General features: G+C 37.6%; 1 protein-coding gene and 1 long non-coding RNA gene across 4 annotated transcripts in view; one reads left to right on the top strand and one right to left on the bottom strand.

Moving 5' to 3' along the window:
- Nucleotides 1–8,137, top strand: part of LAMA2 (laminin subunit alpha 2) — a 592,018-nt gene extending 583,881 nt beyond the window's left edge. For all 3 annotated transcript variants that reach the window (XR_014803693.1, XM_084956512.1, XM_084956505.1), the window contains 4 exons: nucleotides 1,659–1,812; nucleotides 3,722–3,852; nucleotides 5,771–5,993; nucleotides 7,769–8,137. Coding sequence is in view for 2 of the 3 variants with exons in the window: in XM_084956512.1 (XP_084812638.1) it covers nucleotides 1,659–1,812; nucleotides 3,722–3,852; nucleotides 5,771–5,993; nucleotides 7,769–7,926 (666 nt within the window). In the remaining variant the exon portion in view is untranslated. The remainder of the gene's footprint in view (nucleotides 1–1,658; nucleotides 1,813–3,721; nucleotides 3,853–5,770; nucleotides 5,994–7,768) is intronic.
- Nucleotides 8,047–12,715, bottom strand: LOC146406016 (uncharacterized). Its single transcript, XR_014803782.1, has 2 exons — nucleotides 12,565–12,715; nucleotides 8,047–11,051 (listed from the first exon to the last, which is right to left on the bottom strand). It is a non-coding gene; the product is annotated as an uncharacterized LOC146406016 (long non-coding RNA).
- Nucleotides 12,716–20,496: the final 7,781 nt, after the last annotated feature.

The following is a 20,496-nucleotide window of genomic DNA, read 5'->3' as shown; positions in this document are numbered from 1 at the left end:
AAAGTTCTCTCTTTTGTAAAAAAAAAAAAAAAAAAAAAAAAAAAAAAAAAAAGGATAATAATAACACCAAGCAAACAAGGTTGCTGGAAAGATTAAATGAGGTAATATATTTAAAATGCTTGGAAGTGTACCAAGTATACAGCAAGCTCTAGACAACAAGGAAGATGATAATGATGGTATTGATGCTGTTGTTTCAGGACTAGAGATTTAGCAAATAGTGAGAGATGCAGTGTCTAGAGTACAGCTGTCCAACACTGGATTCAGAATTTAAGGTCCTCACAAATTTGGTAAATCATTATTCACCCAATAATTTTTGGTCAGACCACATGTCCTGGTTTGCTTTGGAAAGCATTCTTAAGAATGGTTAAACACAGGGATTAGTGGTTTTAGAAAATGTGCTACCCACAGGTGTGTCCCATTTCTCTGCTCAGATTCGAACATGATGATGCAGCGTTGTTCTTCATCAATGACAGGTGTTCACTGTGGTTATAATTCTCGGTATTTGGCTCCTCTTGCGGATGATCAGCATTACTTTCCTTTCATAGCTATTGGTTATGCCACCCATCTAGATCAATCGAAATGAGAATCTCTGAACTGAGAGGGGCAGGAGTGTTTAACTTGGGTCCCTTAAACCAGATGAAATATGATGAAGCAGAGTATGACTGATTTATTTCCAAAGTCCCTAAACTTTGACCGTTTCATGCAAACTTTCAGGTTTTCTGTATGTGCATTTTCTTAGGAACGTGTCCACTGGTTTCATTAGATTTTCATAAGGAAGAAGCACTGAACCAAACCTAATTATCTTTTCAAGTAGAATTTGAACATAGATTATGAAAAAAAAGTATATATAGTAAGGTTAATAAACTATTAATAGAAACATGAAATAGAAACATAAGAGACTAATTAAAAGTTACAGTATCAGGAGTTCCCGTCATGGCTCAGCGGTTAATGAACCCGACTAGTATCCATGAGGACGCAGGTTTGATCCCTAGCCTTGCTCAGTGGGTTAAGGACCCAGCTTGCTATGAGCTGTGGCGTAGGTCACAGACGTGGCTCGGATCCCACGTGGCCGTGGCTGTGGCATAGGCTGGCAGCTACAGCTCTGATTCGACCCTAGCCTGGGAACTTCCATATGCCATGGGTGTGGCTCCAAAAAGACAAAAAAAAAAAAAAAGTTACAATATTCATGGGGGCCCATAGCGCTTTCAATCCAATGGTCCCACTAAAGACATAGTGTGCAGTATTTAGAATATCAAAACAGTCATATTCCAGGCTAGATACATTCAACTTAAGAAACACAACACAGGAGTGCTTTTATGGTACAACAGGTTAAGGATCTGGCATGGTCACCACAGCAGCTTGGGTCAGTGCCATGGTGTGGGTTTGATCTCTGGCCAGGGAATTTCCACATGCTGCAGACGTGGCCAAAAAAAAGAAAAAAACAAACAAACAAAAAAAAAACAACAAAGGGCAGCACAACACAGGATTCTCTGTAAGCTTGTGCTGAAGCCTGGGGCGATTGTGCTGACCCAGGCAGTCTTGGAGATGCCGTAGGACAATGGGCTGATGATTAGAACACCCTACAAATGATCGAGATCTACATAAAGGCAAACTTCTGCTGAAATCCGATGTGTGTTTCTTCTGACATGACTATTTAGGTGACCTATAGCATTGATGGCTGCATCAGGAATTTTCAGATGACGGAAGCCCCTGCTGATCTTGAACGGCCAACGTCCAGCTACCATGTTGGAACGTGTTTTGCACATGCTCAGAAAGGGACGTATTTTGATGGAACAGGTTTTGCCAAAGCAGGTGAGGTGCTTCCATATCCTTCCTGTCAAATATTACGTAAGTCCAAATATGGACGTCTTGGTTGTATAGGAAAATAAAAGTCCCTGGGCTCCTAAATTAGTATCTTTTATTTAAATCAGAAATAAAAACTTAGAGAAGGAATAAAAATGCCTTTTAATGATTAATGCATCTGATTCTGATAAGAATAGAAGAAATAAAGCTAAAGGCTATTTGGAGAGTTTCTTCGATTGCTAGAATTGCTGTCAGTAATAGCAAAATAAATGTAATTCTGCAAAAAGGTTCATATGTTTATATTATGTAATGTATCTATGTTCCAGTTTTCCCTGTCTTCCTTTCTGGAGATGAGAGAATTTTTCTTCCTCCCTCTCTTCAATTCCTTGCAAAGCTCCGTTTCATGTTCTCTCACACACACACTGCACACATACTGGTGCCCATTTCTTATTGGTGGTGATGATGATCGGCCCCTTTTTCTGCCTTTCTTTAAGTATCTTCCCCCAGTCCAGTGAACATTTCCAGTGCTGGTCTCATCACTGACAGTAAGTGTGCAATTTGGAAAGGAAAATATGAAATAACCAGTACAGAATAACAAAAAGTATGATGTTAACATACTTCAAGATAGATTCAGTCTAGTGGTTACCATAGGAACAAACATTTGTTACAAAAAAAATTAACAAGCACTTAGCATGTAGACATTAACATGGGAACCAGAACTGAACAGGATGTCATTTCTTCCTTCAAGAACACACTATCATGGAGTTCCCATTGTGGCTCAGTGGAAATGAACCTGACTAGCATCCATGAGGATGCAGGTTTGATACCTTGCCTCGCTCAGTGGGGTAAGCATCTGGCATTGCCATGAGCTGTGGCGTAGGTCACAGACGCAGCTCAGATCTGGCGTTGCTGTGGCCGTGGTGTAGGCCGGCGGCAACAGCTCTGATTAGACCCCCTAGCCTGGGAACTTCCACATGCTGCAGGTGCAGCCCTAAAAAGACAAAAGACCAAAAAAAAAAAAAAAAAAAAAAAAAAGATACACTGTCAGAGAGGAGTTCCCATCGTGGCTCAGCAGAAATGAACCTGACTAGTATCCATGAGGACGTGGGTTCAGTCCCTGGCCTCGCTCAGGGGGTTAAAGATCTGGTGTTGCTGTGACCTGTGGGGTAGGTTGTAGATGCAGCTCAGATCTTGTGTGGCTGTGGCATAGGCTGGCAGCTGTAGCTTTGACTGGACTCCAGCCTGGTAACATCCATATGCCATGAGTGCGGCCCTAAAAAGCAAAAAAAAAGCAAAAAAAAAAAAAAAAAAAAAAAAAAAGATTAAGTAAACCAGTGACTCAAATATGGAAAATTATAAAGACTTAAGAAACTAGAAAAGTCAGTGTCTTAGAATATGCTTCAAAATTGCATTTGCATTTCCTTTCTCTATAAATAAAATGGGGATATTTGAGCTCTTTTAGATCATTGTGGTACCATTTAGACCGCCCCAATAAAATTTTATTGAATAATCATTGAAATGCTTTACCTTGTCTAACACCAAGACTTCTAACAACCATACCTGGCTGTGCGATTCTCTGAGCCAATCTTAGTGTATATTCATTCCTTCATCTATTCCATAAATATATATTAAACTTCCGTTATGTGCCAGAAACTTTGGTAAGCACACAAATAAAATGGTAAGCAAGATACGCAAAGACCTTGCCCTCAAAGAACTGATATTCTACGAAGGCAGGCAGCCAAGAAAATAAGCAATAACTGTAAAGTTTGTTATATGATACAGTGGTGGAAGCATAGGCCTTATGAAAGTCTGGAACTTATAATTGTCTAGCACATGAATTGAAAGCTAGTAAAAACCAGTGCACTGTACAATTAACAATTCCAAAATTCTGTTTTTTATTTTAATCTTCATTGTACAGTTGATGGGTTCAAAGTGGGATTGGACCTGCTTGTAGAATTTGAATTCCGCACAACGAGAACCACTGGAGTTCTTCTGGGAATCAGCAGTCAAAAAATGGATGGAATGGGTATTGAAATGATTGATGAAAAGGTGAGCATGTGATGTCTGATTATTTCTGATCTCTTCATAATATTGTTGTTTACATGTAGAAAGCTCTATTTGGAAGCCTTGCTCTATTCTTTGTTGGGAGAATGCTAGATTGTATCATCCTATCTTCTGGATTACCTCAATTCTTGTGTGTTTCAGCACACTTATTCCATAGACCAGCGTAAACTTTAAATGTGCCAGTTCTGCAGGAAGCCAACTGTATTGACTTATAATGGACTAAGTAACTTTACATCTGAAGCCCTTACTGTGTTGCCAAAAGTACACTCTTATTCTCCTCTTTATGAATACACAGTCTATGAAGCGATCGGTTCCAGTAGAGGGAAAAAAGAGAGGGCTTGGATTGTCTAAAATCAGTCTCTGCTTCTTATAAAGCACCTCTCAGAGGCCAAGATGGCTAGCTGACATATTGGTTTCTCAATTTTGATTTAAAAGCATCGTATACCATTTCACAATAGAACACCTTTATTATAAAGTTATAGTGGTAGAATAAAGTACTGTGTCCGTTTGCTCACAATGGATAATCTAATTCTAAATCTCTTTAGTCTCTGCCTGCCTTTGACCAGCAACCTGCAGTGAGATGACCAGTTTATATGTACTTCGAGCTACAGGGGACAGGTAGAAAGAGGAAGGCAAAGCAAGAAATTTCACAAGTGTCCTGTGTGGCTATTCAGTAGGATTCACACTTCAGCTCTGTTCACGTTTCTGTTCACATGTTGCCTCCCAAGAAGAAAAACCACATATTCCCCTAAAATATGCTTTCCTTTGCCTCTTGCTTCTCTCCTCTCAGTCTTCCACCCATCCTCAAAGGCAGTCAAGCAAAAAGATCCAAGAGTACAGAAACAAAAGGGGGGAACAAATAGGCCACAGTTTATAGATTTTGCCAGATTTTCAAAACACTGCGCCTTGTTGGAGTAAGTTTCACTTCTTCACTTGCTTATCACCAGCGTTCCTACCAACTTGTCAGGATATCAAGTTCCATCACAATGCATATGGATTTCTCACCAAGTTCTTTTTATATGCAAAATCCCATTACTGCAAACTCCACCCAATATCGTGAAATCATAACCAATATTTACATCACTGTATAGTTTACAACCTTTCCACCTATTTGCTTGCACTTCTGATCTTTTTTTAAACCCCCATTTCTTTTCTTTTGCCTTGTCAAATGTTTTGCCAGATTGACTGCTTTTAATGTTTCAATATGTTTCTTTTCTCCATCAGCTTCAAAAGAATGCTGTCATCTCAAGTTTCAGGGACCCTGCCACATTACTAAAAACAGATTTTTCTCATTTAGACAAGAACTCTCAATCTAAGTTCTCCTTTGTTAAGAATTAAACTGGCCTCCTGGTTCAAAGTCTTTGGTACCTGTGACAGGAAGCGTGCCTCCCAACATAATTTATGCAGCTCTCACTCATGTATATAAAATAGATTCCATGAAGGGAAGAAATATATATATAATGAAAACATCAAAGGCTTGATTAAAAAAAAAATCATCCTTTAAAATGAATTTGTAAACTAGCTTCCTAAGAACCCCACACTAAAAAGACCTGTGGTAGGATTTTCCCTGTGTATATACTACATCCTTTTTTGGTCACCTGGCCTCAAACTGTATTTCACCTTTCCTGAAAGCAGAGTTATTTATTATCAGCCTCACACATCTTGCCTATGGTTCCCAACAATGTCTAAAAGCAAAGAGCATAATTTGTGATGCCTGGTCATTAAATTCGTATTTTAATTTCTGTCGTTTTTGGTTTTTAAATTTTACCATGCCGTGCTTATGTTCATCTCAAACTATTCCAGCCAGTGTCTTTCCTAGACACCTGATGATTTTTACGACGTGAACTACCACGGTACCCTTCTAATGAAACCATCTGTGGTTGTTCCATTCCCTACTTTCTAGCTCATGTTTCATGTGGACAATGGCGCCGGTTGGTTCACCGCTGTCTACGACACTGGGATCCCAGGGCATTTGTGTGACGGGAAGTGGCATAAAGTCGTGGCCAAAAAGATCAAACACCGCGTTGAGCTGACAGTGGATGGGAACCAGGTGGAAGCCCAGAGCCCAAACCCAGCATCGACATCAGCAGATACAAATGACCCCGTGTTTGTTGGAGGGTTCCCAGGTCAGTGTCGCTTACCCCAGCAAGAATTTCCTTGCTCTGTTGTGTGAGTGGGTTTGAACACTCACACAACAGAACACTCACACAACAGGATGTTCTATAAATACATCCAAGAATGTGTGCCTAAGTATACTTGCTTCCTAGCTTTAGAATCGACTCCAATAACTAACACCTTAGCTGACATTTCCAGTGTGTAAAATGAGCATTTTACTTATATAAACCACATGGGACCGAATGTTTCATGATAGCCTCCAAAATTTCATTCGTGAGGAGATGCAGGCTGGAGGAAATGAATTTGACTTATAAAAGATATGAGGCATTTAACAGGAATCAGGCCAGAATTGGTGTTCTTTCTGATTTTTTTTTTTAAATTAATATACTGGAGGAATCATAAAATGTTATGGGACTTATTTCCTCAAGTTCTGGAAATCATTGGGTTAAACATAACTAATTTCCCCCTTAGGCTATTATAGGGTTTATATTTATATTACAAAGAAACCCAAGCAATAAATCTGCATTCAAAAATCCCTCTCTAGCACGTTAAATATAGCATGTAAACCACAGAGAGTTACCTAAAGTGCCCATAAACAAGAGTACCCGACTTGATGAGAAATAAGCCAAGTGCCTCTTAATAAATATGTAATAACACAGACTCCTGGAATGGTTTTCAGTATTTTGGCAAAAGAAACCTTTGTCCCCATTTATATAGAGCACCTCTCCTTCACAAAACAAGCACAATGTATATTCAGCGGTGGTTGATGGAGGAAAAGATAGAAGTCATGGGGACCAGTTCTGAGCTCCTCTTTCCAAAGTTGCTTCTGAGTTTTTGAAAATACCTACCTTTGCCTCAATCAGGATGAACTCCAAGGTATCATGAAGGAAATAATGTCCATTCACAACCTATGTCATGGGATCCTAATTAGCACCTAGCAGGCTGGCTAAAAAAAGGGACTCTCTCTTTAATAAGAGAAAGATTTTGTGTGAGTTCACAGCCACCTTAACCTTTTAGGATTTGTTTTCACAGTATAAGAAAGCAATAAAAGGAGTTCCCAATGTGGCACAGTGGAAACGAATCCAACTAATATCCACAAAGATGTGGGTTCCATCCCTGGCCTTGCTCAGTGGGTTGGGGAATCCAGCGTTGCCATGAGCTGTGGTGTAGGTCACAGGCACGGCTCAGATCCCATTTTGCTGTGGATGTGGCCTAGGCTGGCAGCTGTAGCTCTGATTCGACCCTAGCCTCGGAACTTCCCTATGCTGCAGTTATGGCGCTAAAAAGCAAAAAAAGAAAAAAAAAGAAAGGCATCCTAATTCAGTACTTAAAGCACTTTATCATTTACTTTGGTTCATTTAATAAAATTTAATACTTTTTTTGGCCATACCCACAGCACATGAAAGTTCCTGGGCCGGGGACTGAATCCAAGCTGCAGCTGCAACCCATGCCACAGCTGTAACAATGCCAGATCCTTAACCCGTTGCACCACAGCAGGAACTCCTAAAATTTAATACTTTTAAGTCACAACTGTAAACTTGTTCCTTCCAAACCAAATTCTTTGATGTCTTCACATGCATAATTGTGATATCACCCTATTTCATATACATAACTATAAAAATGCTGATGTTTCTCTACGAGTTTAACTTAGTAAAGCTAAGAACAAAATCACTAACTATACATAAAATAGCCTTCCAATTGCATCTTAAGCTAACAGCTGACTTTGAAACGTGGTGTTAACATAGTAGCTATGTTTCAAAACTGAGCCCTCTGCTTGTTTTTTCAGATGGCCTCAACCAGTTTGGCCTGACAACCAACATTCGTTTCCGAGGTTGTATTCGATTCCTGAGGCTCACCAAAGGCACAGGCAAGCCACTGGAGGTGAATTTTGCCAAGGCCCTGGAACTAAGGGGCGTTCAACCAGTATCATGCCCAGCCAACTAATAAAAATAAGTTCAGCTCTAAGAAGGTCCTTTAAAACAAACATATCAAGTAAACAAAATATATTTTACCTATGTATGTTATGAAAGTTAATTTGTGCATGTATATTGAATTCTTTCCATATTTTGATGGTGCTAATTCAGATCCCAGACTGAATTTTAATTCACATTCTTTCTCAAGTCCATGAATATTAAACCTATTATTGCATTCTAAATAATTGTTTTGTCTGATTTTAAGGATAAAAGGCAACTTGATCATAAACTGTTGAATTTACAACAGTGCCCTGGAGTCATCTCAAGAAGAGTTCAGATGTAATTTGTGAAGGCAACATTTTTTTTTTTTACTAACTCCTATTAATACTTTTATCATCCTTTTTCCATGTATGTCAGCTTTGGCTTTCTATCCAGGCCACTAAAAACAAGAGTGGATTTGGCATATGTGATTGGGAGAAAATCAACTCCCTTACTCCCTATATTTGTGAAAGCATTAGCAAATCATTTCCCTGATCCAGGTTCATTATTAGAGAGTTTAACTAGCCATATGAATGAGTACCTTTTTATGCTGAAGGTAGAGAGTATAGATCAGATTCAGTCTAGAGAGCTTAATTACTTGATTTTCTTGTTTGATAATGATTTATAGGCTTTGGGGAAACACCAAAACCAAGCTCCAGAATGACAATTAAGCAGATATTTGCTACTACAGAATTGAGGCTCTGGGCTCCTTAAGTTTCCAGTGATGACCACAATCTATACAATCAATCATGCTGAAATGCATTTTTTTACTTATCAAGAAACAACAAAAAACTTAAAAGGCACACATCCTTGAGGCCTTTTGATTGCAATTTAACCTAAAAAGTTCATTTCCTAAAAAAAAAAATTCTGCATTTTGTCCTCCTCTTACCCACGATTTCAGTCATCTTCAAAGGGTTCTTGAGAACCCAGGCCTGGATTTTATTCATTAACTTAAGAAGGAAACATTTCATTTGCCAGCTTCAATAGAAATAGTTGTGGTCTAATAAGGCTGAACATTTAAAAGAACAGATTTTTCTCACAGTGGTAATTTTAGCAAAAGAAGAATAATCAGCTCTGACAATGTTATCCACAGAGAAAAGAGAGGTGCCGTTTCTAATCAGAGAGATGGCTAACACACTTCAGCATTTCATCACTGGCTGGTTAGTTGACAGAATTTGTCCACACAACTTCATTCTAGAGCAAGTGATCCTCAGGCTGGCTCCATTTTGGTATTACCTGGCAAGCTTTCAAAAAATTGGTACCTGGTCCAGCGATTCTGAGAGCCTGAGCAGGAGGATTTCTACAAAGGGAAGCCTTCCCAAGCAATCCTGAAGTGCCATCAGAATTGAAGACCACTGCTGTAAAAAGAAAAGTTATCCACTATGCCAACAAAGAGTTGTGGAGTCATTTGAGAATCTTCTGTTAACTTTGTCTTGGCCATTCTCACACACATAAAAAAATATTGATATGATATTGACTCAAATTAATGCCTTTTGACCAAATTTTAAGCAATAAAATTCTTTGAAAACCAATGTGTTTTGAAAGTGAAACTATTACCTCTTCACTGATCACTGACATGACTTTTGGGCTTATTGTGGATAATGAGTTGATAAACAGGAATAAAGATGCTAGACTAAATGACTTTCCTTCCTGGATCTTGGGGGAGGAAAAAAAAAGATACATGAATTTGAAAGCAAACATCCTTAATTGGCTTTGGCACTTGTATCAGAGTCAAGATCTGCTGAAGTCACCTTGTAGCTAAGAGACTTAGAACAGTAGAGTTAGAAGGACTCTTTAAGATCAATAAATATAGTGATTCCTGGCCCTAACTAGACATTAAAATTGCCTTGGGTTACGCCCATCCTTCCTAGACTTTTCCAAAAGATTTAAGGAACACCCCTAAAGACATTCCATGAAGCCACCATCAGCCTAATATCAAAACCAAAGATACTACCAAAAAAGAAAATTATAGGCCAATATCTTTGAGGAATTTAGACACAAAAATACTCAACAAAATTTTAGCCAACCAAATCCAACAAAATATAAAAAAGATCATACACCATGACCAAGAGGGATTCATCCCAAGTTCACAAGGATGGTTCAACATATGCAAATCAATCAACATCATACACCACACTAACAAAAAAAAAAAGGTCAAAAACCACAGATCATCTCAGTAGATGCAGAAAAAGCATTTGACAAAATTCAACATGCATTCACAATAAAAACAAAGTGAGTATAGAAGAAACATACCTTAACATAAAGCCATTTATGACAAAGCCACAACCAATATAATACTCAATGGAGAAAAACTTAATGCCTTCCCACTAAAATCTGGAACAAGACAAGGATGCCCACTCATACCACTTTTATTCAACATTGTATTGGAAGTCCTAGCCACAGCAATCAGAAAAACAAAAGAATTAAAAGGTATCCAAATTGGAAGAGAAGAGGTAAAATTGTCACTACATACAGATGACATAATACCATATATAGAAAACCCTAAGGACTCCACACAAAAACTACTCGAACTCATCAACAAATTCGGCAAAGTAGCAGGATACAAGATTAACATTCAGAAATCGGTTGCATTTCTGCATACTAACAATGAAACATTAGAAAAGGAATATAAAAATACAATACCTTTAAAACTGCGCCCCCCCAAAATTAAATACCTAGAAATAAACCTAAGGAGGTGAAAGATTTACATGCTGAAAACTATAAAACATCAATCAAGGAAATTAAAGAGGATTCAAAAAATGGAAAGACATTCCATGCTCCTGGATTGGAAGAATTAACACCATTAAAATGACCATACTACCCAAAGCAATCTACAGATTTAATGCAATCTCTATCAAATTACCCATGAAATTTTTCACAGAACTAGAACAAACAAACCAAAAATTCATATGGAACCATAGAAAACCCAGAACTGCCAAAGCAGTCCTGAGGGAAAAAAAAAAAAAAAACAAGCAGGAGGCATAACTCAGACTTCAGACAATATTACAAAGATACAGTAATCAAGACAGTGTGATGCTGGTACAAAAATAGCAATACGGCCCAATGGAACAGAATAGAGAACCCAGAAATAAACACAGCCACCTATAGTCAATTAATCTTCAACAAAGGAGGCAAGAATATAAAATGGGAAAAAGACAGTCTCTTCAGCAAGTGATTCTGGGAAAGCTGGACAGCTGCATGGAAATCAATGAAACTAGAACATACTCTCACACCATGCACAAAAATAAACTCAAAATAGCTTGAAGGCTTAAACATAAGACATCATAAAACTAGAAGAAAATCAGGCAAAACATACACTGACATCAACCATACAATGTTTTCTTAGGTCAGTCTCCCAAAGCAATAGAAATAAAAACAAAAATAGACCAATGGGAACTAATCAAACTTACAAGCTTTTGCAAGTGAAGGAAACCGTAAAAAAAAAAAAAAAAAGAAAAAGAAAGACAACTTATGGAATGGGAGAAAATAGTTGCAAATGATGCAACCGACAAGGGTTTAATCTCCAAAATATACAAACAACTTATATACTTTATAACGTATAAATAACAGCAAAAAAAAAAAAAAAACCAAACAATCAAATTGAAAAATGGGCGGAAGACCTAAAGGACATTTCTCCAAAGAAGACATACAAATGGCCAACAGGCACATGAAAAAGTGCTCAATATCACTAATTATTGGAGAAATCCAAATCAAAACCGCAATGATGTACCACCTGACACAGGTCAGAATGGCTATCATTAATAAGTCTACAAATAACAAATGTTTGAGCGGGTGTGGAGAGAAAGGAACCCTCCTACACCATTGGTGGGAATGCAAATTGGTACCACCACTATGGAAAACAGTATGGAGTTCCCTCAGAAAACTGTACATACAACTACCATATGATCCAGCAATCCCACTCTTGGGCATATATCTGGACAAAACTTGCCTTGAAAAAGACACATGCACCCACATGTTCACTGCAGCACTGTTCACAATAGCCAAGACATGGAAACAACTTAAATGTCCATTGACAGATGAATGGATTAAGAAGATGAGGATATACAATGGAATACTACCCAGCCATAAAAAAGAACAAAATAATGCCATTTGCAGCAACATGGATGGAACTAGAGATTCTCATACTAAGTGAAGTCAGAAAGAGAAAGACAAATATTATATGATATCACATATCTGGAATCTAAAATATGATACAAATGAACCTATCTACAAAACAGAAACAACCTCATGGACATAGAGAACAAATAGTGGTTGCTGAGGGGGAGGAGGAGGGAGTGGAATGGACTAGGAAGTTTGGGTTAGTATATGTAAACTATTTCATTTGGAATGGATAAGCAATGATGTCCTGCTGCTTAGCACAGGGAATTATATTCAGTCACTTGTGATGGAACATGAAGGAAGATATGAGAAAAAAAAAAAATATATATATATGTACAACGGGGTCACTTTCTATAGGGCAGAAATTGACAGAACATTGTAAATCAACTATAATTTTTTAAAAATAAAATTGCCTTGGGTACTTGAAAAAAAAAAAAACTTCCATCTCAATATCACCTAGCCCTTAAATTATAATCTCTGAGTAAGGCCCTAGCATTGGAATTTTCTAAACATCTTCACTTGATTCTGATGTGATTCAAAGGCTGAGATTTGCTAGGCTTCTACTGCCTCCCTATTCTATGGAGAAGGACTGGGGAGCATCCAGAGAGATCTGATGTGTGCTCAAAGTCCCATATGAATTAAGTTTCCCAAAGTAGTCCCAAGAAAATTGATCTGTACTCAACCAGCTTTCGCAGAATCATGTACTAGCTAAATTTGTCCTGTACAAAATCCACATTCCAAAGTGGCTCATGAATTTGTATGACAAAGCTTGTCCAGATTCTGAGATGAGAAATAAGGCAATGTTGTGAAAGGGGAAATTTTCTCTAATATAATTTTCAGGAGTTCTCTTGCGGCACAGCAGGTTGAGGATCCAGCACTGTCACTGCAGCAGCCTGTGTTGCCGCTGTGGCCTAGGTTTGATCCCTGGCCAGAAGTTGCACATGCCACAGATGCAGCAAAAAACCAACCAACAACAACAACAAAAACTAATTTTCTACCCCCCAAATAAATTAATTTTTATTCCCAAACAGGACAAAATGTTTCCTTCACCCACCTTTATCCCCTTAAGAACTTCCTCACTTCCTGGCCACCTACAGCAATCATGAGGAAAGCAAAATATTTTTCATCTGGTATTTTCCAAACACCATTCCTACCAGGTTGTCAGCCTTCTTTAAGAAGGTGCTTTGCACTTCAGAAGAAAAACATTTGTGAGGGGGGGTTTTATTGAAGTTGCCATGGTGAACACTGCCAGTAAAGGAAAATAAGGAACAGAGCAGACATCAGCCCCAAATCACCCGAACACTGGAGGACACTTAAAGCTTCAATTAGTGGTTTTAAAAATCATAACTATTTCTCCCTTCTTTGATTCAGCCTTTTGTCTCCAACTACAGAACTCTTCTAGATTTTCTGCTTAATAACAGAGAAAAAGACTACTTTGACAAATTGAAAATCCCTTGAGTTATTTACTGAATTATTTTATGTATAAAAGTGGTATCTACCATTTATGTAAAAACAAAATTGTGTATAGCCAATCTTCACAAGTACAGAATATAGTCTTCTTTTCTGCTACCACTTGCAAAAGATATGACTTATTGCAACTTTTTTTATCTGGTCTTAAACTTTTTCATCTGTGTCAAGAGAAAGATACCAACATATATACTGTACTCATTTGCTGGACTGAGATTAGTAGATACCTCAGACCCACAGGGATGTAATGGAAGCATTTTTTTCCTGTTATCTAAGGGAACATCCCATTTGCCCCCTACTGAAGTGCAAATGGTGTGGCATGAATTATCTCCCTTCAAAATTCATGTGTTGAAGTTCTAATCCCTGGTACCTAAAACATGAGTATTTGGAGATTAGTCCTTTCAAGAGGGAATTAAGGTAAAATGAAGTCAAATGGTGGGTGGACCACAAGCTGACATGACTGACATCCTTATAAAAAGAAGAGATAGGAGTTCCTGTAGTGGCTTAGTAGTTAACGAATCTGACTAGGAACCATGAGGTTGCGGGTTCGATCCCTGGCCTTGCTCAGTAGGTTAAGGATCCGGCATTGCCGTGAGCTGTGGTGTAGGTTGCAGACGCAGCTCAGATCCCGCGTTGCTGTGGCTCTGGTGTAGGCCAGCGGCTACAGCTCTGATTCAACCCCTAGCCTGGGAACCTCCATATGCCATGAGAGCAGCCCAAGAAATGGCAAAAAGACAAAAAAAAAAAAAAAAAAAAAAAAAAAAAAAGAAGAAGAAGAAGAGATAAGGACACAGGCAGGAATAGAGAAGAGACCACATGAAGACCAGAGGGAAGACAGTCATCTAGAAGCCAAGGAAAGAGGCTTCTAGGAAAAACCAACACTCCCAACATCTTGAACTCAGACTTTTGGCCTCTAGGATTGTGAGAAAAATAATATGTCTTTTAAGCCACCTAGTCTGTGGCACTTGGCTATGGCAGTCCTAACAAGCTATCACAGAGCCCTTCTGCAAACATACATGCATATCTAAGGAATCAGTACATTTCAGGTTCCCTAAAGATTTACATGAACATCAGAGAAATGATTATTTTGAATAGTGAATATTATCACTAATGTAAATAAACAGACAGAATTGATACTGAAAATAAATAAAAGAATATTCAAAACATACTTACATAGAGGAGGTTGTTTTATACCTACTTGGGAAGGTTAGGAATAGCTACACAGTAATTATACATCAGAAAAATAGTGTTTTACTCATTTGAACTCTTCAAAAATAACAATCATAAGAAAATGGACAATTTTTAATTATTTTGTTACTTTTGAATTCCCAAGGCAAAACAATGATTTTAAGTAAAAAAATTTAGATCAGAATATTATTTAGGATCATTTTGCGGCTACAGCTCCACTTAGACCCCTAGCCTGGGAACCTGCATATGCCGCGGGAGCAGCCCTAGAAAAGGCAAAACAACAAACAAAAAAAAATTATTTAAGATCATTTTATATAATTTATTTGTATACTATTTTTCTAATAGAGCTTGTTATTTTAAATAAAACAAAGATATTGACTGTTAAATATCACAAAAGAAATATCTGAATAGACTTTCACCAGATTTGGAGAGTATGCTATGGATTGGCTGGCTTATAATGCAAGCTCTGCAAATTACACAGAACTCACCAGAAGTTCCCACATGGGCCCTGCAGAGAGATGGGCAATCATCCCTAGAACTGAACTATCAGCACTGGAGACTGTTCACTGCTGACATAGAAAGACAGGCCGCATAACAAAGACATGATGAACAGGAAACAACCACAACATTGAGTATGAGCCCCTAATCAAAACTCATCAAACAGATGCTACAATTTGAGGTGACCATAGGTCATTGAGTTGTATTTTGCTTTGGCAACTCTATAGAGTATATTCCAGTGTTAGAACCATCAAGGATTTTATTTAGTAAGTAAATTATGGTTCATGGGTTCTTCCAAGAGATGTAGAATAAGCCAGCTAAACTTTTGCTATGTAAACAGATGGAGGTGGACGAAGGGAGGGAGAATGGAAGGGAGAAAGGGGAAGAGGAAAAGAGAGAGGTTGAGACTTTCCTCATTTTAAATGTGATGCTCACTCCAAATATGTAAGTAAAAGCACAATCTACAATCCCTATCAAAATATCGGTGGCATTTTTCCCAGAAAAAGAACAAATATTTTAAAAATTTGTATAGAAACACAAAAGATCCCAAATAGCCAAAACAATCTTAAGAAAGAACAGAGCTGGAGGTGTCATGCTCCCAGGCTTCAGACTGTTCTTGAAAACTACAGTAGTCAAAACAGTATGATACTGACACAAAAACAGACACATAGATCAAATGGAACAGAATAGAGAACCCAAAAACAAACCCACACTTATACGGGCAATTAATCTATGACAAAGGAATACACAATGAAAAAAAGACAGTCTGTCTTCAATAACTGTTGCTGAGAAAACTGGACAGCTACATGTAAAAGAATGAAATTAGAACATTCTCTAACATGATACACAAAAATGAAATCAAAGTGGATTAAAGACCTAAATGTAAAAACTAAAACCATAAAACTCCTAGAAGAAAACATGTGAAATGCTGACATAGTCATAACAATGTATCTCCTAAACAAAGGAAATAAAAGTAAAAATAAACAAATAGGAGCCAATTAAACTTAAAAGCTCCTGCACAGCAATGGAAACTATCAACAAAACAAGAAGACAACCCACTGAATGGGAGAAAATATTTGCAAATGACATGACCAATAAGGGGTTAATACCTATAACATATAAATAACGCATAAAACTCAATAACAAAAAAACAAGCCAATTAAAAATGCACAATCCAAATGGACATTTTTCCAATGAAGACATACAGATGGCCAACAGGTACATGAAAAGATACTCAACATCATTAAATCATCAGAGAAATATAAATTAAAACCACAAGATATCCTCTCATACCTGTCAGAGTGGCCAGCATTAAAAAAAACAAACAAACAAAAACAGCTAGGAGTTCCTGATGTGGCTCAGCAGCAATGAACCCAACTAGGATCCATGAGGACTTAAGTTGGATCCTTGGCTTTGCTCAGCAGGTTAAGGATTTAGTTGGTATTACTGTGAGCTGTGGGGTAGGTTGCAGATGTGGCTCTGATCCAGGGTTGCTGTGGCTGTGGTGTAGGCTGGAAGCTGTAGCTCTGATTTGACCCCTAGCCTGAGAACTTCCATATGCCAAGGGTATGACACTAAAAAGACAAAAACCCACAAATACAAACATTGGCAAGGATGTGGAGTAAAGGAAACCCTCACACATTGTTGGTGGGAATGTATATTGTTGCAGCCACTGTGGAAAACAGTATGGAGGTTTCTCAGAAAACTAAAAAGAGAACTACCATAGGGGTTCCTTCATGGCTCAGTAAGTTAAGGACCTGGCATTTTCACTACTATGGCTCTGATTAAACTCTGGCACAGGTTCAACTCCTGGCCTGGGAATTTCCACATGCTACAGGCATGGCCAAAAAAAAAAAAAAAAAATTACTATATAACCTAGCAATTCCATCCTGGACATATATCTGGAAAAAAAAAAAACTAATTTGAAGAAATATGCACCCCAATGTTTATAGCAGCATTATTTACAATAGCCCAGATATGGAAGCAACTTATGTGTCCATCAATAGATGAATGGATAAAGAAAATGTAGTGTGTATATATATACAATAGAATATTACTCAGCCACAAAGAAGAATGAAATTTTGCCGTTTGCAACAATATAGATGGACTTGGAGGGTATTATGCTTAGTGAAATAAGTCAGAGAAAGATGAATACTATATAACTTGTATGTGGAATTTTAAAATAAAACAAATTAAAATAAAACAAATTTTAAAATAAAACAAATTGTTTTAAAATAAAACAATTATAATAAGATAACAAATAAATATATAAAAGCAAACTTATTGGAAAATTCCTTTTGTCTCAGTGTACAGAATGTACACTAATAATATGAAATTTTAGTAATGTGCTATGGCATCAAAAATGGATTAAAACTATGATCTGGTTATTGTGATTCTTACATTTTTGTGCTTTAAAATATCAATTGTTTTATATTTTTTCATTTCCCTATGAAGAGAGGAAATTTTATACTACTTCATGCCGGCACATCTCAAAAATAATAGTTATTATGAATAGTTTAGTCCCAATAAGTAAAAAGTAAATTAGATATAATTTAATAACATTTTCACTTATAAATTGGTTTCTAATAATAATATAAACATTTTTACTAGATGAATATAAATTATGCATCAAGTGAGGCAAATTTGCAGAAATTAAGTTCATAATAGTTAAAACATCAAGGTACCCAGCATTGCTCTGGGTAAACTCTATGGTCAGGCCACTCAGGATGGCTATTCTCCTGCTCTCTGTACATCCCCTGCTCAACCAGTATCTGCTTCACCTACAGCCTACTCACCTGACTGACCTACATAATTGCCCCAGGCCCCAGCTACGGACTGTTCTTATCAAAGGGTCAGGTGAGAGCTGTGCTGCTCTGCTGGTTTCCCTAGTAACTAATGAGCCCACCTGATGTCATTCTGCCCATAATTGGCAATCTCCCCTTAGCCCAGGGGGCAAAGACTGCCACCATGTCCTGCGCACACTCCACCACACACGGTAGGGTGTTGCTCCAGGATCGTGGTTCAGATGCATAAGCTCCCCTATCTATTAAACCGGGAGGTCTCTCTCACTGACTCCTGGCTCTTTCTTAGGTCTTGAAGCTGGGCAAGTACAGGCCCTGTAGTCCTTTGGGATGCAGCCCAACACAAAACTGAGCTATTTTTTATCTGGCTTTCATTAACTGGCATGTACTGTCACTTGATATGCTCCAGGGGGCTCTCAACTCTGTAGTTATTACCAAAAAAATTTTAGTAATTATTTTATTTTGGGTGGTACCCTTTTAAGTGGAAATAGAAATATTTGCTATTTTGTCTTTATGAAGACAAAATTATTTTGAATAAAATCATAAAACCCTGGGGTTGGAAAACTCCTCGTGAGGTAGTACTGCCTTAATTTTTTAAGTTACATTGTTGACACACATCAGTGGACCATGAAGTCACAATTATGGGATTATAAAGGAACAATTTATATAATAAAGTAGAATGGGATATAGTGGAATGGAATAGAACAGAACAGAACAAACAATATCAAGTCACATTGTACAGCTAAGAATTGTTTTGTAAAATGTATATGTGTGTGTGTGCTAGGTCATAATGTAAAGTACATGTAAAATGTATTTCTGTAGGCTCTAAGTTTAAATTTTTGAAGTAGAGATTACTAGAAACAATAAAATGGGAAAAAAGAAAGGAGATTTTTTCAGAGATATTAGAATAACAAATTTGTAAAAATTATGTACTAGTCCAAATACAGGTTTAAACCAACATAATGTCTACTATTAAATTGAATTCCTAAGCTACATTAGAATATTACATTAGAAAGTATAGCTTAATAAATGGCTTCCCAGATGTGATTGCTTCGACTTTACCAGATTCCAAGAGAGCCAGTTATGTCCAGAAGTTCATCTCTGAAAAGATGTGGTAATAAAAAGGAAGAGTCATGGGAGAACAAATCTCTGGAAGGAATAACTGAACAGGAATCCAACAGGAACCGAAGACATTAGGACCCAGCACACTGAAATGAAAGGAGCTACTTTTTTGAATTAAAACATTGCAAAAAGCCCATTTCCTTAGAAGACTCTGAAAAGTAGAGCTGCAATCAAAAGGGGGCAGGGGAAGGCCAAACAAAAAGACGAAGTTGTTCAAATCAACCTTTCAATTAAGAATAAAATATCTTAAGAGTAAAATATTTCTTAGGAACCCCTTCTAAAAACTAAAGTGAGACATAAACAAAAGTCATACAACAATTGTAAGAGCTCATAGATAATAAAAGATTGGGGACAATATCTTTTGTATAGGGGTTTTTACATCCTTCTAAAAAAAGAGATAAAAGAAAGATACCTTTATTGAATTTATTGAGTTGTAGAAGACATCTGCCTCAAATCTATCCCCCTTACTTATGGGAACCTACCCTTCCCACTTTCCCTATTGAAGAAACAGGTGCTGGTTGATTCATCAATGAACCCCATCCATTCTAGTGCCTGCTTGACAGGGATGATAAGAACTCCAACGAGCATCAATGAGTTTTCTGTTAGGTCCATTTGAAAACATCCGCCTCCCTCCTGAGCTAAGGCATAGTGAGCATACGGCTGACAGTTGGGACTGTTGCATGCAATTTGCTACTAAGTGGGGAGAGCCCAGATCTGCCAAAGGACCAGAGGATGGAATCCGAGGATGAGGCTGATGGTGCAAAAAGCAGAGCAGAGCAATCATATCCTCAGTGAGTAAAACTTCATCTGAAGGCTGTCATAACTCTGGTCTTTTCAACTGTGGGTAGCACGATAGTTTTCTACTATTAAAGCCAATTATCAGAACTTTCTCTCACTTCTAAGATTCAGTTCTAGAAGATGTGCCAACAGCATCTCTGTGCTAGGCACAACATACTCAAACTCCAAGTTAATCCTCTGAACAGCCTTTCATGGCAGAGCTGTCATCACCCCCCATTTTAGATATGAAAAGAGAGAGGTTTAAAATAATTACGTGGATTGCCCAAAGTCACCCAGCCAGGAAGTCCTGGAAAAGTCCATCTTAAATGGAAAATATTCATATTAGGTTTAATGCTTTCTGAAAGTAAAGTCCTAGATTATTATTTTTCTTACACTTATATTCTTTTTTAAAAATGGGACTTGCAGAATTAAGTTTAAGTTGGAAAGTAGTAATTGTGAGCCTGGGGGTGTTCTCACTGAGAGGGGAGGTAAAAGTGATTATTCCTGTGCTTTCTTTCCACAAATACTGTGAACTCGTAAAATATACAGGCACTGTTGAGAATGAGAAGCATATATCTTATCCAGGTTTC

This window comes from Sus scrofa, chromosome 1 (genome assembly GCF_054392235.1).
Source record: "Sus scrofa isolate SSC_HxYL_T2T_F1_AM1 chromosome 1, Sscrofa_HxYL_maternal_Yorkshire_Landrace_v2.0, whole genome shotgun sequence".
NCBI lineage: Eukaryota > Metazoa > Chordata > Mammalia > Artiodactyla > Suidae > Sus > Sus scrofa.
The sequence above is the reverse complement of the archived record's forward strand: the minus strand, read 5'-3'. Positions and strand labels throughout refer to the sequence as shown.